The 17588-nt window shown below is 37.3% G+C and overlaps 3 protein-coding genes across 4 annotated transcripts in view; 2 read left to right on the top strand and 1 right to left on the bottom strand.

The window, feature by feature from the left end:
• Positions 1-507, top strand: part of LOC129804098 (ATP-binding cassette subfamily G member 4) — a 43948-nt gene extending 43441 nt beyond the window's left edge. The window contains exon 8 of the mRNA XM_055851169.1: positions 1-507. Within this exon, the coding sequence (XP_055707144.1) occupies positions 1-339 (339 nt within the window). The 3' untranslated portion in view covers positions 340-507.
• On the bottom strand, positions 490-9950 carry LOC129804101 (serine/threonine-protein kinase RIO1). The gene is made up of 3 exons (XM_055851173.1): positions 8958-9950; positions 4564-5221; positions 490-790 (listed from the first exon to the last, which is right to left on the bottom strand). Exons 1-3 carry the CDS (start codon positions 9828-9830, stop codon positions 525-527), a joined length of 1797 nt encoding a protein of 598 aa, XP_055707148.1. The 5' UTR covers positions 9831-9950; the 3' UTR covers positions 490-524.
• The window catches only part of LOC129804082 (tuberin), an 18646-nt gene continuing 10914 nt past the window's right edge, over positions 9857-17588 (top strand). Inside the window, exons 1-3 of one of the 2 annotated variants that reach the window (XM_055851113.1) lie at positions 9857-11027; positions 14780-15497; positions 15661-16666. In XM_055851113.1, coding sequence (XP_055707088.1) covers positions 10228-11027; positions 14780-15497; positions 15661-16666 — 2524 coding nt within the window. In that variant the 5' untranslated portion in view covers positions 9857-10227. The remainder of the gene's footprint in view (positions 11028-14779; positions 15498-15660; positions 16667-17588) is intronic. The other variant, XM_055851112.1, reaches the window with a different exon arrangement.

Here is a 17588-nt window from a genome sequence, read left to right on the forward strand (position 1 = left end):
AATGGATGCGCCACTGGACCCATGATCTTAGCCCCAATGCTCGGCCTTGCCATCTACGGCTTTGACTTTGCGGCTGAAATTCCGCTGCAAATGTACGCTCTCATGAAACTCTCCTTCCTGAGGATTGGCGTTGTATCAATAGTCCTGATAACTTTTGGGTACAATCGCGAACAACTCGACTGCAACTACATCTATTGCCACTTTGATGATCCCAAGGTGCTCCTGAGGTACCTGAGGATCGAGGAAGTGTCGCTGTGGCATGAATTACTCTTCCTTTTTGCTCTCATGCTTGTCTTTCGTGTTTTGCTCTACTTCAGTTTGCGCAAAAGACTCAAGTAAAAGACAATTTTTTCTTCCAAAATGGTGATATTTGTTAAACAATTTAAGCTATTGAAACTCCCTTAAATTTATTTTTTATACTATTAAATTTTTTTGTAGTAGATTGCGGTGACAAAGAGGGATTTTTAAAGTGGACAAAAAGACAATAAATTTTTTTTAGCAAGAAAATCATTTATTTGACCATTTTATTTTTTTTGTGCAAGTTTCTCTTTCCTCTTCTTTACGTGCTTGGGCACCTTGGTCTTCCTCTTTTCTGCCTTGGCGTCCTTCACTGCCTTCTTCCGGGCTTTCTTGCTGTCCGGAGACTCATCTCTTGGCCGAGCACTGCTCTGAAATCTCGATTCTTCATCGTAATCATCATGGTCTTCACTGAAAGCCGACGATGATTCCTCTTCCGAATCTCTGTGCAGAATATCTGGAACTTGCTTGACCTCGAGATTCGCAGAAAGACCTGCAAGAAGGTGAATCATTACATTTAATTGGTATCTCTTAAATTTATGACTTCCAGTCAGACAAGAGTGAATCCAACAAAACACCCTAAAATTTACACACACGCGAATTGACTTTTTTGTTTTTACATGGGAGAAATTATTCTTTTAGATTTTTTGCAAAACGTGCGCACCATTAAGAGATTGCAAAATCGCAACAGTCACTAAACCCAGAAAAAAGTCAAGGTTATTATAACAGTGATCGAAATCATCAAATTCTTGAACCTGCTATAAAAGTGAACGATCAAGCTTGAATATTTACCTATTCAAAAAATATTTCTAATCTCTTTGAGCTTCAAAAACTTTATTTCATTTTTTCGATGTTTTTCTTCTTATTTTTTCCGTTTTAAAGAAATTTTACCATGTTGGAAAGGTATTGAAATTATCTCTCACATCCCTAAACAATTAAAGCAAATTGATTTTTTCAGATTAGGGTAAGTGTACCAAATTTCGGTCAGTTTGCAATTTCGGACAGTTTTTTTTTGTTCCTCGAATTTCCATGAATCTTTAGTTTTTGCATATTCTAGGGATTATATAATGCAAAAAATAACAAAAAAATGTTGCTCCTACAAACGAGATGATGTGAAAAAGATATTAGAAAAAATCCGGGAGGGTAAGGAACTATAAGAATGAAGGTGGGCGAAATAGACCACCAAAGCTATGTCGATATTTTTAGTAATTTTAAAATGTATTAAGAATGATTGTAGAGAAAACAAAGACGATAAACTGTCTGTAAGGTTCAAACTTTAAGGTTTCCCCTCTCCATTCCCACCCAATTTTGGATTATTTTGGTTTATTTCGAAAACGAATTTTTGTTTTCGAAATCCATTTCGACTCCTCAAAATTAAACTGTTCTAAATGCATTTTCTTGTATCTGCAATCGCAGTAGACAATGCATCATGATGTGTCATTAACAACAAAAGCTATTACCATCGATACAAAACAAATGAACTTATTAAACCAGTTGCATTTTGAGAAGATGATTTGTTAAACAAAATCTTCAAAGATTAAATAATTTTCTTACAATTTTAATTCAATGGAGATTTTATATCAATTCAAAATCTTTGAGTGTTTAGGGTAAGTGTGCCAAATTTCGGCATAGTTGCATGCAAGCGTCAAAGTCTCAAGTTTGAAATGTAATATTTTAAATACAAATTGATTTTTTTATTTTTTCTTTTGTAAGAGTGTTGCTTAGAACCTTGTAGACAGTTTATCGTCTTTATTTACTCTAAAATCATTCTTAATACATTTTAAAATGAATGAAAATGTAGACATAACTTTGGTGCCCTATTTCGGCCACCTTCATTCGCATATTTCCTTGCCCTTAGGGAATTCTTCCAATATCTTTTTAACGTCATCTCGTTTGTCGAAGCTACATTTTTTGTTATTCTTTTGCATTGTATAATCTCTAGAGTACGTAAAATCTAAAAGTTCATGGAAATTCGAGGAACAAAAAAGGTGGCCGAAATTGCAAGCTGGCCGGAATTTGCCACACTTATCCTAATTTTACTGCTCAAACTCAAAGGGAGAGAAGTTTATAAAGGTTTTTTTTTCAAGTTGTAACCGCCCTGGAGTTTAAACGGTATAATATATGAAGTTTCGCTTTTTGGTGACCCCCAATAAAAAAAGTAATATCTCCAAACGCTCTTTTTCTCCCCTCCATCCCTTCATTCCGCTCTAAAACCTTATTTTTCTATTTTTTTTTTATTGAAATCAGCTTTTACTTTTTTTTTAATTTTTAGATATGTTTTAGATGTGGTCCAGGCGGACATTTCGCCCAAACATATATATGACCTAAAAAAATCGCCATCTTGAACTTTTGAAAGAAAAAATTTTTACTACTTTTATGACTTTGATAGTCTATTTTTCAACCGCCTTGGTTAAATTTGGTTCAATCCGATTGCATCGGTCGCAATCGGCTATCAATCGGTTAAGTACCCGTAAACGACCAATTTTTTTTTTAATTTTCTTTGTTCTGTCTGTAAACTTGTTACCCATTTAGAAGCGAAACGGTATGAGATACGAACTACGGATCTTCGGAGGACACCCCCCCATAAGTCGACCCAACGATTATATTATGATTTTTATGGCCCCTCACCCCCGCCATCCCCCTAAAACAATGTTTTTTGATTTTTATCAACAACGGCTCCTACGATTTCTTTTATTTTTGGATATGCTTTAGAAGTCGTCCAGGCGAACATTTCGTCCAAACATATCTATACCCTAAAAAATCGCCATCTTGAATTTTTGAAAGTCAAAGTTTAACTGGTCATGGCATCCGTAATGAATCAGTCATGGCATCAGTAATGAGAATAACTTATCTTTCTCGTGTTTACATTTTTGTTTGCCCATATACTATTTTAAATAATCGGATAAGAAATTAATTTACCGGTTTTTTGTTAATCGGAAAAAAATATTTTACCGATTCACGAGATAGAGTTCTCAGTTAATTAATTTTTCGCATGGTCTTTTGGTGCTTACTGATCTTACTAGAGATCAAATTAATTCATAAATCACAAACGCAGTTTCAAATTCAAAAATTGGTAAAAAAAAATGATCATTTATTTAATCAATAAATCACTATTTTCCGATAGTTGAACCGATAATTATTTTTTTATCATTTTGTTAAATTGTTTCTGTTTACCGATAATATGATTTGGTAACTATTTTCAATTAAGACAAAATCGCTAATTTATCGATTTATTTTTCGATTTTAAAATGTAAAAATTGTTTTTTTAACGATAGTATTATCAATCAATAAATTAATTTTTTCCGGTTATTGAACCGATAATTTTTTTTGATTGTTTATTTATTTTTTTTATAATTAAACCGATGAATTATTTTTTTAAATTATTTTATTATTTTTTTTTTAGTTTAAGATGTATGAACCGGTAAATTAATTTATTATTCAAAATAGGTTATAAAGTAATGTTGATTATCTTCCAATATAAAAACCAACAAATTGATTTTCCCGATAAATAAACCAGTTTATCGATTTTTTTTAAATAAAATAAATTTATTTTTAATATCTAAAACGCAGCGAATCGGTAAATAAACGATTAATAAGGACCCGTAAATCGAGTAAATCAATTTTTTATCCGACACATAAATGACAAAATTGATTTCTTACGACACATTAACCGGTAACTTAATATTTTCCGATAAATCAAACGGTAATTTTTCAAAATAATTTTTATTAAATTATTTTCGTTTCGATTTACAGAGTAGATTTTTTTCGATGTAATAATGAATTTTGGATTAGTTTATTGATTTGCGATATTAAGAAATAAATTGATCTATAAATTGTTTTTATCTAGAACCAAATATAAATTATTTTTGTTAATTCTGGCAATAATTTTATAAACCGGAAAAATTAAAAAAAATGATCAGAGTAAAAGAAACTTTGCGAAATGCTCAAATTTGTGGACGAGAGTGCCTTACCACAAAAGAAGAACAATGCAAAAAGCATTTTGAGGGAAAAACATCCAAGTTTTGGCATGCGAGCATTCCGCAAAGTAAGGGTCACATTAGTATCCTTTTTTCTGGGTATTTTGGGTATCTTAAAAGTCTACTCTTTCAGACTGAGATAATGAAATAATTGATTGACACGGCATGATGAATTTCATTCGCCAATGCTATTTAATTTGCAGACCAAAGAGTAGCAAAAGAAGTTTCACAACAAAAAAAAGTCAACAACAAAATAAAATAATTAAATAAATAAAAAATCAGCACTAACCGGTAATTGTCTTGTAGATTAGTTGATCCCCTTCCCCGGCCTTGGCTTTTTTAATGTCCCTCTCGTAATGCACAACCTCATCCAGACGTTTGGGAATGAAGATATTCTGGAAGACTTCCTCCTGCACCTTCTCCTCATCCGGAAGGTCATCTAGACTCCTGTCAGCAATCTTCTTCAGCATTTCCTGAAGATACTCATGCTTGTTTTTGTCGTTGATCGTGGCGTCGGTGATGAAATTGAACAATTCCTGAACCGTCATCACAGCCACTCCATGCTTCCGGAAGTACTTTGTGATCTCCCGGCAGTCTCTCCTCAGGAATTCCAGGGCATTGGGATGATCGTGTTCAACGGACTGCGACACGTCTATGATCACAAGTTTCTCCCGATGAACCAGGAGATTGTACTCAGACAAATCAGCATGGACCAAACGGCAGAGATTGTACAGATCCCACATGTGGCACACGATATCGTAATAGAACTCGCGAGCCTTGGACTGGCTCGGAGTCACTTGGGCTAGTCGAGGCGCAGCCTCATAGTTCTCCCCAATAAACTCCATCACCAGAACATTCTCACGGATCTCCAAAGGAGTCGGCACCGGAAGATTGACCTTAAGCATTCTCTCTAAGTTCCGTTTCTCCTTCTCCGCCCAAAGTCTTACCTTAAGTTGCATTTTAACCGAAAAAATATTTTTGATAAATTTCGCATCCTAGTTTAATAGATCTTTTAAGTAATTTTTTATTGATTAGTAAAACGCTTTTTCCTTTTTTAGTAGGGTATCGTTAAATAAAATTTTTTTTTACAAAGTTGTTCTTTTTTATTTGTCTATAAATTTATTGCCGCTTTAGAGTTGAAACGGCCAATGATGTCAACTTTCGCATTTCGATGATCCCCACATAAGTCATAGAACATTTATTCTGGGCCCTTAATCTAATTCAAAATAATTCTTTTAAGTTATTTAAAAGTTATTTAAAAAACCAATCAGCATTTTTTTCATCCTTAGATATCCAATGACCGGAAACTTCTAATTCTTTTTTTTGAAAGGTCAAAGTAAAATTTCTCTGGAGGACTGATTTTTAGTTGCTCAAGATTTTATTTCTTTCTATAGACATTCGAATTTCCAAAAAAGAAATGCCTAGGTTCCAAGTTCCAACTGATTCTGGATCGGTAATGAATTTATATTGAAAATTCGAATATTACGAATTCTATTCGATTTGGAAACGGTTTTGAACTTCATCAAATCCCGTCAAATCATTGCTCTACCTACCGATTTTACTCGGAGGTTTTTTGAATTGTATGCAACAGGATTCGTCAGAAAATCTGCAAAATTTTCTGAAGAATTTTGTTTCAAGCCCAAATAAAATTCGTAGGAATATTTACAGATTTATCAGCAGATTTTCGGCAGAGGTGTAGATATTTTCCGCAGAAATCTTAAAGATATCTGACGAAATTATTTGACGGGATCAAATCTAAAGTAAACCGGTATGCAACAACAAAAGTAAGTATTACTTTACTTTCTTTGCTAATTTTTTCGAATCCATTAAATTTCTCATAATTTTTCAAAAAATAATTCGAATGAATTGACAAAACAAAAAAGATCTGTAAAATTTCTTTAAACGGTCTGTAGAAGATCCTTTAAAACGCAATATACTTTGCAATTGTGGAAGTAGGGTAGAGTCAGCCATTATGGTCATGTAAGCACATTTGGCCACCTAAAGTAAAATCACATTATACGGCAATTATGAGTTTATTAGAACAGGAAAATTGGTCTTATGACCTCTAATCTAACGAATCAGAAAACCATATTTGATTTTTATCGACTTGATTAATTCTAAGTTATTGAAAGAAATTTTCGACAAGGTAAACAATCACTAAAAAAACATGGGACTCTCTTAAGAAACTTGTTAATGTTAAGAGAAATTGTTTTGCATTGTTTCATATTTTTGATGAAAATATTTGATGTTTTTCAATGAAAGTCCATTTCTTAATTAACTAAATTTTATTGTGATATCATCCTTATTAAGATTTTCCAACAAATTAAATGAAAATGTGTTGTGGCTAAAAGAGCTTACTTTTTTCGGCTGTGTAAGTACTTTTGGCCATTCATTTTCCCATACATTTTACACGTAGCGCACCTCGCGGATTTCAGTAAAACCAATCGTGACTTTTGACTGATTTTTACATCAAATAGAAAATGTGCAAAAAGTCGTTTAAAATACTCTAATAATTACATAAAATTGTTGTTAAATCAAAATAGGACTTGTGCTGTGTATTTGTGAAAGTTTTCCAGAGCTATTTCTTCTGTTATTTTATTAAAATTCTATTGGAAACAAGTGGCCAAAATTGCTTACAAAGTGGCCAAAAGTACTGAATCATGCATATAGTTGCATAAAATGCATTTTTCACTAAAATATCCAAAAAATTTTGGGAATTCTCTTGGATTATTAGGAAGAAACGGCTTTAAGGTATCTTTGCACAAAATTTCATTTTATTTAAAGAAAGATTATAAAAATTACAAGCACATGAAACCTTAAAGTGGCCAAAAGTACTTACTCCACCCTATTAAACTTATTTCGTTCGTTCCAGTCTTCTTTAATTCTAAAGCTAAGCTTAACATTTTAAACCACTCTCCACTTTCCGTCATCTGAATAAATGGGGGTGAAATGATGGATAAAAGCCCATATCAGAATGTATTTTTTTTTAATTTCTCGGTAATGTCTGACATCTGTCAACCGGATATCAGAAAAAGTCCAATGTCCAATATTAATAAGAGTTATAATAAAGAAGTGAGAAAATTAATATAATCCGGAATAAAAGGTCTGTCTAATGGGTAAATCGTGACCAAATGAGTTTTTTTTATTCATTTAATTGGGAGACAATGGCAAATGTCCGCTTCATTCAGATGTACGTTCTAAATTTGTATTTTTTAGAATAAAATTTTTAAGAAAGATTAATAAGGAAGACTTCATTAAAGAATTTTTGTTTTCGAAACCCATTTCGTCTATTAAAATTAAACTGTCCAATGCATTTTCTTTGTAAATGCAATCGCAGTAGGCAATGTATCATGATGCGTCATTAACAAAAGCTGTTACTGTCGATACAAAACAAATGAACTTATTAAAACAGTTGAATTTTGAGGAGATGATTTGTTAAACAAAATCTTCAAAGATTAAATAATTTTCTTATAATTTTAATTCAATGGAGATTTTATATCAATTCTAAATCTTTGAGTGTTTAATTTTACTGCTCGAACTCACTTTAACTGGAGCTTAAACGGTAAAAGATATGAAGTTTCGGTCTTCGGTGATACCGAATAAAAAAAAAACAATATCTCCAGACGTTCTTTTTCTCCCCTCCAACCCCCTCCATCCTTACCAAAACCATGTTTTTCTGGTTTTTCTCGAAAACAGTTCCTTCGATTTCTTAGGCGAACATTTCGTCCAAACATAACTATGACTTTAAAAATTGCCATTTTGAATTTTTGAAGGAAAAAGTTTTTACTACTTTAGAGGGTCTGTTTTTCAATCGAGTTGGTTAAATTTGGATTTTTTGGAAAGGTCTTGAATTTTCCAACCCGATTGCATCGCTCGCAATCGGTAATGAATCGGTTAAGTATCCGTAAATGATCAACCTTTTTTTAATTTCTTTTCTGTCCAAAAACTGGTTACCCATTTAGACGCGAAACGGTAAGAGATATGAACTTTGGATCATCGGAGGACCCCCCCCCCCCAAAAGTCGGTCGAAGGATCGTTATTATGATTTTTATTTTCCCCCACTCCCTCCAACCCTACAAAATCATGTTTTTTGGTTTTTATGGAAAACGGCTCCTACTATTTCTTTTATTTTTAAATATGTTTTAGATGTGGTCCAGGCGGACACCTCGTCCAAACATATCTATGACCTAAAAAAATCGCCATCTTGAACTTTTGAAGGAAAAAATTTTTACTACTTTGATGATGACAACATTGCATGTCCGCGTACTAAAAAAACATAACCTAACTTAAAATCAGTGTTTTAAAATCAACGGTCGATAAATTGTGGACTATAAAGCGATGGCCTATAGCGGGGTTCTACTGTATAAATATACCCAAATTTGTATGAGTTTTGAGAAACAAGTTGTTTAAAATTTCACTTTTTTATTTATCTGTCACCTTTTTTAACAAATACTTAATATTTTTAAATAATCGAAGCAATCTCTTAAATTAAACATTTTTAAATGTAGGTTCTTTTAAGATTTTAAAGATGGAATTTAAATGTTCTGCATATTTTACACTTAAAAGTTTTTAACATAAAAGATTTATCATGAATAAAATTTCTGTTAATAAAAATCTGTTATGCTGAATAGGTCAATGTTTGAATTAATTGAAGAGAAAAGGAAAAAATTGGAGAAAACTTACCATTTTCCGGGGATTGCGCCTGGCGTATCCGTGTCGGAATCTGAACTCATCAGCGATGTACTTGTGCCGATCCTTGAAGTCCAGGATTGATGTCTTGAAGATCTTGATGGCCAGTGCATCGTGTTTGTACGCATTGCTGAAGGCCAGGTAGACATTGGCTTCCTTGCCCTCCTTGATGTTCCCGGCAATCTTGGTGACTTTTTCCTGGCGGAATAATTTGAAGAGCACCATCCTCGTTCGATCATCCAGAACTTTGTCAATCGTCGCTCTGTCCTTCTTGTCCTTAATTTTAGTGCGTTCGGCATCTTGGCGTCTGTCACTCTTCTCCAGGGCTTTCTTAACCTCAGAAGATGCCGCTGAAGAAGCCTGGAATGCGCCCACGTGGATCTTCGAGGAATACTTGGACATCATACTCTGACTGGGCTGAAAACTGCTCAATCTTGTTGGGGCATTTTGTGTATTCATTCCAGATGACTGCTTGATCATCCCATGATCCTCGTAGAGATGCATATCGTCTTCTGGGTCACTGTACACTTCATCCTCAGACAATTCCTCCAGCTCTGCTTCCTCGTCAGGAAGATCTCTGAAGATTTCACTGTCAATCGTCGTGACTTCCTTTAATTTCACCGCTAGTCCTTCCACCGTGCGGTCAGTATCTTCCTCAGCATCACTAAATTGTCCTTCCATCGTTGGTTTTGTGGATTTCACTTGGAAAAACTTTAATAATTTCACAATTGAGCGAAAAACTAAAATTGTTTTGGCACGTGGTGAGTGAGGCTCTGAGTGTGAGTCGTGAAAAAAAAACAGGCGGCTTTGATTCGGAAAAAAAGAATCATTCCCATAAAAAATTGGTAATAAATCCCAATTAGCCATGACTATTTTGATAAATTATTTTAATTCACCTAAAATTCTTTTTAAAATGGTATAATTTAACCAGAATATTGTTTATTTTGAGGATTTTGAGCATCAAAAAGAGGTTAACAATGAACAATCAAATTTCCCGCCATTTTGTTGGCTCTCATCTTTCCGGAGAGTTTTTCCGGAAACAGCTGAGTGTCAAATGCGTTTTTTTCTAGGGAGTCGAATTGCGGAAAATCAGTGAAAAATCTCTTTTATACCTATTTTTGTGTACATTTGTGCGTAGAAAGCTTTTCCTACTTGCCCATTGAAGACTTTCCGTGTGAAAATAGTTCTTGTGTGTGAAGATTAAGGTGAAAAATAGTCGGTGTCTGAAGGTGGTTTCGGGGGCCATTGTCTCGAGGGGCCAAAAATGTCGAAGGAGACTCGAATCCAGAAGCTGAAGCAATTCTTCAAGAGTGCCAAGGTGTCGGGAGGGGGTCTTCAGCAGCAAACGGACTTTTTTCTCCTGACGCCCGAAATTGAGCGGGAACTGCGACCGGAGACGCCGGTGAATCAGCGATGCAAGATTTTGAGGGAACTCGGAGATGATCTGAAGAAATGCAGACTCGAAGATTGTTCCCTGCAGAAGCTGTGGGAACTGACGAGTGATCTGATAGTGGCCAATCGACCGCCTGAGCAGCGTCAGACGGCTTTTGCATTCTACAAGAAACTTATCAGTAGTCAGTTTCTCAATCTCAATCTGATGCGGGCTCAGTTCTTCCGCGTCATCCAGAATCACAGTGTCCCTGAGGACATTGGGCACCGGTTGGAACTTCTGCGAGCCCTCACGGACGATGGCAAGGACATTACGCACTTTGAGGCGGAAATTGGTCGTTTCATGGTGCAATGGTGCCAGGCAATTGTCGATGCCCAGCTCATGGAGACCTACCTGGACATCCTCATTAACATGATCAAGTACAATGCAGCATACCTGGACAATGAGGTGACTGTGGGCATTGTGAAGCAGTCATGCTTCCTCAGCTGCTGCCTGGAGGACACTCGCACGGTGCTGCAGTGTCTGACCGTTCTGGAGACCATTATGTCCTATGCCATCTTTCCCTTCGAGACTCTGAGTCTCTGCATCGTGGCTCTCTGCAAGACTGTCAATCGAGAGGCCTTCTGTCAGACCTCATGGAAGATCATGAGGACTCTCCTTGGCACGGATCTTGGGTAAGTGCCTTCATATTACCTTCAATTTTTATCATTCACAGCTATTGTAATTGTGTCAAAATTTTATGTCCCCTGATTGAGCTTAACTCTTTCCGGACCACAACATATCCAGCGAACGAATTTCAGTAAAACTCACTTTATTGTAAGTCATAGTTGTCAAATATGATACTTCTGTACAGAAAGAATTTTCTCCGCCTCTGGGAAATTGGAAAACTCATGGATACTCTCGTCCCCAAAAGAACGAAAAGGAGACAAACTTGAATTTTCCAAAAGCCAATAATATCAATTTTGTGAATTATTTTTGCGTGTCAAATGACTCCTTTACAATGTTGATCACTAAAACAAGAAGAATTATTGACCAGTATCTTGTGGGATGTCCATGAAGTGGTCAAGAAGACACCAAATTTCTGCTTGCCAACAGATTCCTTAAAATATTTCACACAAAAACACATTAAAACACATTAAAACACATTTCTCTCAACACGATGTTATTGTAGACGCATTAAGCTTTCCCAAAAGCATAAAAGACACTTCCTGGACAATCAGAATTCACCAAAATCAGGAAGAATAGGAAAAACTTCCCTGAAAGCAATGTCGCTCCCGCTTGGAATTTGTTACAAGGTTGGTGTCAAAAAGCAAATGGCACACATTGGCGGGATAACCTTACATTTGACCTCTAGATTTTTGGGGACGAGAGGACCCATAAAGTTTGAACAAGTTTTTTGAAAATTTAAGAAAAAAATATTTTTTGAATTTATGCAATCTGTAATTGTTAGTTATCATACTTATTGGCCCCGAGAGGTTTTTCCTTATTCGGGTCTAGAAATATCAAAAAAGTCACGATATCTACAAGGAAGCACAAAATCGAAAATTCACGATTTTTTAACCAAAAATACCTAAGCTCAGGAGTTAATTAGGATCCTGCAAAAAATATCCTAGATTTGGACATCATTATAGTTTGTAATCATCCGGAAGAATCGGATTTTTATCGATTCTAGATAGTCTAAAAAAATTGTTGTTTCCATGGGTACTAGGGCGTTTCAACTAGGAAAAATTTTTTTTGACACTATTCTCACGGTGTTGTATTTGATGAGACAAGAAAGTTTTTCTTCTACGACCATATGATCAGAAGCTGTTTAGAGGTGGCTGAACGACCCTCTCTGTAGTGTAAAATTCGGTAAAATCAGAAATTTGTTCTACAGAGAGGGTCGTTCAGCCACCTCTAAACAGCGTCTGATCGATCATATGGTCGTAGAAGAAAAACTTTCTTGTCTCATCAAATACAGCACCGTGAGAATAGTGCCAAAAAAATTTTTCCTAGTTGAAACGCCCTAATGGGTACCCAGAGTCCCAAAAGAGACGAAAGAGTTAAACTTTGGCAAAATTTTTATCCATACTTCCAGTAGGGGAATTCTGTAATTTTCATGGCATTGCCATGCGTGAGTTCGAAACCTGACAATGCCAATCGAGCTTTTTTTGTCATATCATATGAGTTCGAAAATGCAATTCATTGATTTTTTTTAATGAAATCCCTTTACTTGATGATTTTATGAAAATATAGTACGTCTTGGTTGATTTTTTTTTAACAAAATGGTCATTTGAATTGTCAGAAATCTCAAATGACTTCTGACAATGCCACGTGAACTGACATGGCAATGTCACGGCTACAGAATCGCATTTTCGAAACAGCTCTCCTAAGATTCGAATCCAATTTGTCTATGGCATTGCCAAGAGCGTTACATAATTCCCCGCCCAGAACATGAATTTTAAATCTGCTAGAACCGATTTTTTTATATTTAAAAATACTTTCTTGGACTTTAAAATTACTTTCGGGTGAGCCAAGACACAAACCTTTTTTCAGGTGGACTTCGGCTCTTCAGCCACGTCTAAAAATTCACCAAATTCATTGAAAATCTTGCAAACTGCTTTTATAAAGGATTGACCAGTGACTAATCAAAGAAAATTTCCATTTTTTTTTATAAAACCTAGAATTATAGGGTGAAAAGTGGTGCAAGTGTTTTTTACAAATTGTATTAAAAATTGGTTAAAAATTTCAAATTTCAATATTTTTCTTTCAAAATTATTAGGTCAATTACGAAAATAGTGATAGAAAATACTTGTTCAATGGACTGTCCAGGAGGTAAATTCTCTAATTTTCGTGAGTTGGTCACTAGTGACACTCACGAAAAAAATCGACCATATTGTTCCCCGAATTATTTTTGAGTCACTGGACCATCATTCTGTGAGAAGTGTTACGAAAATATCGTAAGAAATGTCACAAAAATGGGCATGGAGAATCACACTTAAGTGACAAATTTCGGTATTTTCTCATTTTTAGCACTTCTCACGTTCTCACAAAGTTACAGAATTTACCCCCAGAAGTGTGATATTTTAATGAGGATAATAATTTTTCTATGCTCCAGATAACAGGTTATTTAGTGAGTCCGTAGGATGAGTAAGAAATTTTTTTTGATAAAATTCGATTGTAAAGTGAAGGCTGATAAAAGTCGATATACCGTTTTCAACGATTATTCAACTTTTTTTATTCCGTTCAAAAAGGAATCCTTCAAAAGCTGTCTAAATCTGCCGAGCTCAATTAGCTGAAAAAAACAGCGTTTTCAGTAAAATTTTTTGCTAAATTGATCAGCAAAAACATGCTAACCGCAATGCACAATAGAATCGGCTCCCGTGTACGAGCGTACACGGAACTGAACTACTGAACTAGCTTTTTGTACCTATGTACAAACAGGGAACTTCTGTTAGGAAATACTATTGCGCTACAGAAATTGGTGGCCACCGTTCTGAACTAAAAATAGTTTTCTATGGTGACCACCGCGTCCCGAACAACTTGAGAAGTTCCACCATCACGGCCTCTCAAATCGTGAACTCTTTCGTTGCTGGGTTTGAACTGTGGGGCTCGTGGGGCTACGGCTACATTGTTGCACGATTATTTTGCATATTTATAAAGGGAACTGGGCTTTACGTAATGTAATTTAGATAGGCAAAACAAATGCGAATCTAAATAAAGTAATTGTAAGAGCCGATTCGATTGTGCCTACGGAATATCTCGTTGAGCACTCTCAACTCCACCTAGCGGAATTATAGTGAAACTGCAACTTGAAGTTAGCCGTCGCGTCGTTATAGCTCCCCTCAAAGTTACCACCCCAGCTGAACAGTGATTGGTACCGTTGGCTTAGAAGAGTCTTCGTAAGGACGGACTTTTTCTTTCCAACTCCTCTAGGCCCTCTAGGCTCAATAGCCCTACTACAATATGCCTTCTTCTCAATTGATCTCAGGCTCTTCAATATCTCAGAAGAGTACAGCTCAATTTTCCGCTTGAACTAGCTGAAGTGTCTGCTCCATCAAAGACAGTCTTCACGAGGTAGATAAATCTCGGAATTGATCCATTTTTCATTGGCGGTTTTTTCGTTTATAACTTATCTGTAAAATTATTTGGCGTTGCCATTGGGCCTCCTCGAAATACACAGGAAAACCTCTGCATAATGACGGCTTAGCGTAATTTTATTTGAAATAATGGTCAAACTACATTTCCATCATTTTCCACTAAGTCGTCTCTCGGCTTAAGTCGTAAGTGTGTCTAGGTCATAACACTCCTATCAATTTAATGCCTCTGTATTGGGAACAGTTTTCCCAATTTGAGAAAGAAATTGCATTTTTGACAGAATTTGACGTTTTCACATACACAGTTCCTTCAGAAAATAAAAGGATTGAAAATACAAAATTTTTGTCAGGTATGCCTCTTTGTGTACAATGTGCAACTACCTCAATGACCCTACCGTGTACGATGACGAGGCACTGCTCCGTGGGGCTGTTTTTCACACAAATATGGGCCTCTGGGGTCCCGCAGCGCCCGCCCTTCGCTGTTCCCCGTCCACTGTTCTGCTGAGTTTCTTGCGAGTCCTCCGCTCGCGACACTTCATTGTCAGCTTCGAGGTGGCCTTGAGTATTCAGAGGCTCATCCAGCGAAGTGGACCAGAGCTCACGGAACCCGCTTGGGATACTCTGTGTCAGATAATGGAAGCTCTGGCAGACAATATGGCACACTACGAAAAGAATGGTGTTCAGCGCAACAACAGCGTCAGCATAATCTTCCACGAGACGCTGAATGACGTGGAGGGGAAGCTGAGGAGGCATGAGATTAATGCCAACAGTGACATGATCTACAATCTGATCGAAAAGGTTGCTGACGAGAGGTCAGAGACTTCGGTGTTCAATTTGATTGAATACAGAGCCAATAGGATCTCTGCCGCGAGACCAAAGTGGCTTCAGGCATTGAGTGTATTCATGGAGAGATTCTATCGGCAAAATCGCAAGACTAATATCAGAGTGAAGGCCATTGTGGCACTCATTCACATAATGGACATCAATAGGGCGGCCTATGAAGAAGAGATTCTCGAAAGAATTGTCATTCCCAACTTCATCAATATCCATCAGGAATCAGACGTTGTTGTAAGTACAGAATCTCTTTTACAAAATGACTTTATTATTGACGCAAAACGAATTTTTGATGCAATGTGTAATCCCACTTCTGAAATTGTGAGACTTTCTGTAGTAAATGACACTGCGTAAACAATCACAGCTATAATTCATACTCTTTTTGGGGGGTTTATAGGTAAGATCAGCAGCTGCTAAGCTCCTAATTGACCTAACTTTCCACTGCGACAGTAAAAGATGCCTTGAATTGTTGGATATTGTTGAGAAACTGATGAATCGTCCCTTTGACATGCATGATCCCATGGTGAGGTTGAATGAGGCTGACATTCAGGATCTTTTGGTACTGGTAGAAGGCCTCATTAGAACGTTTCTTGTGAAACTGTACCGCCTACCATCGATCCATGCCATTCGCATTTTCTACCTCCTGGTGGGCCATCTGGAGGCCCACTACGAAAATCCACGTGTTTTTGAGTCAGTCAATGTGGTGCGTTTGCAGATTTTCAAGTGGATGCTCGATGCTAGATGCAATGGGAATTTTCAGTTGGGATATCCGGATCAGAATGGTGTCTTGAGATTCAGTCATTATTTGGGCATTGACGCCAAGCAGCCGCTGCAGATTTCCTTTCAGCAGCAGCAGCAGCAACAGCAACAATTTCCGCAGGACGTTACATCTACAAACAGTCACTTCACGGCCATCTCAATTAGGCGGGGTTGCAAGGCCATAGTGAAATGCTTGGAGACTGAGAGGGATTGGGCTGTAGTGCAACTGGTGCTGAAGGAATTGCCCAATATTCTACAGAATAAAGCTCTGATTGTGGGCAATGACTTGGAATCATTAGCGAGGAGTCTCAACAAACTGTACGTCAACAAATCAATCGTGGATAATTACATTGCGGTCACTGGCAAGCCGTCCCTCTCGGAATTTCACTTGCTAGTTTTACCGGCTATTGCGGCTCTCATCACCTACCATCAGCACCTGGTTTCCGGAACCCTGAAGAACATCATTGATGTACTCAAGTTGGGGCTGTTCTGTCGTAATCCGCGCGTCTGTGTCCATGCTCTAACCATCATGACTCTTGAAATTCCGGACACCTTCATCAAGTACGCCCCAGAAGTTCTACTAGAGATGAGTAAGATTTCCAACACACAACTCGTGGCGATTCCTGTTTTGGAATTTCTATCGAGTGAGTACATTTTTATCTTTATCTATATCCAGCAAAATGATTCTCATTAAGTAATAACTAGGGTTTAACTACGTTAGCGTTGAAACATAGATCACGAATGCAATACTTGCAATACTTGTACAATACTTGCGATCGGTTATCGTGGTCGTCCCGTCCATCCAATCGTACCAACTATTCAAGCCGTCCTGTCTGTACCGTCTATCCCATCCATCTTTCCCGTTCGTTCGTCGTCCAGTTCGTCTCGTCCGACTCGTCGTTTAGTTTGATCGTCCGTCTCGTTCGCCTTGATCGTTCTTTCCGTCTCGTCTGTTTCGTTCATCCTGTCCCCGTTCATTCCGTCTCAACCGATCCATCTGTCCCAAACGTTTCGTCCGTCTCGATCGTACTGTTCGTCCCGTCTGTTTCGTCCATCCCATCCATTCAGTTCGTCCCAGCCGATCGATCCATTTCATGTGTTCCATTTGTCTCGTCTGTTCAGTTGGTACCGTTCACCTCAACCAACCCGTCTACTATCTCGCTAATTCTGTTCGTTCTGTCTGTTTCGTTCATCTCATCCATTCTTTCCGTTTTATCCGATCCATCAATCCCATGCGTTTAGTCCGTTTCATCTAGTCTCGTCTCGTCCATACATTCGTCCCGTCCGTCTCGTCTCGGCTCGTCTCGGCCATCCGTTCGTCCTGTCCGTCTCGATTCGTCTCGTCTCGTCCATCCGTTCGTCCCGTTCGTCTCGTCTCGTCTCGTCTCGTCTCGTCTCGTTTCGTCAATCCGTTCGTCTAGTCCGTCTCGTTTCGTTCATCCGTTCGTCCCGTCCGTCTCGTCTCGTTCATCCGTTCGTTCCGTTCGTCTCGTCTCGTCAATCCTTTCATCCTGTCCGTCTCGTCTCATCTCGTCCATCCGTTCGTCTCGTCCGTTCATCCATTCA

The sequence above is a fragment of the Phlebotomus papatasi genome, chromosome 2, assembly GCF_024763615.1.
Source record: "Phlebotomus papatasi isolate M1 chromosome 2, Ppap_2.1, whole genome shotgun sequence".
Taxonomy (NCBI): Eukaryota; Metazoa; Arthropoda; class Insecta; order Diptera; family Psychodidae; genus Phlebotomus; species Phlebotomus papatasi.

Bases quoted from the DNA above. Each gene is read 5' to 3' on its own strand.
- LOC129804101 (XM_055851173.1), bottom strand. From the start codon at position 9,830: ATGGCTAATTGGGATTTATTACCAATTTTTTATGGGAATGATTCTTTT. The intron at 5,222-8,957 runs GTAAGTTTTCTC...ATGCAACTTAAG, and splicing joins GGCGCAATCCCCGGAAAATG to GTAAGACTTTGGGCGGAGAA. The intron at 791-4,563 runs GTTAGTGCTGAT...ACCTTCTTGCAG, and splicing joins AATCTACAAGACAATTACCG to GTCTTTCTGCGAATCTCGAG.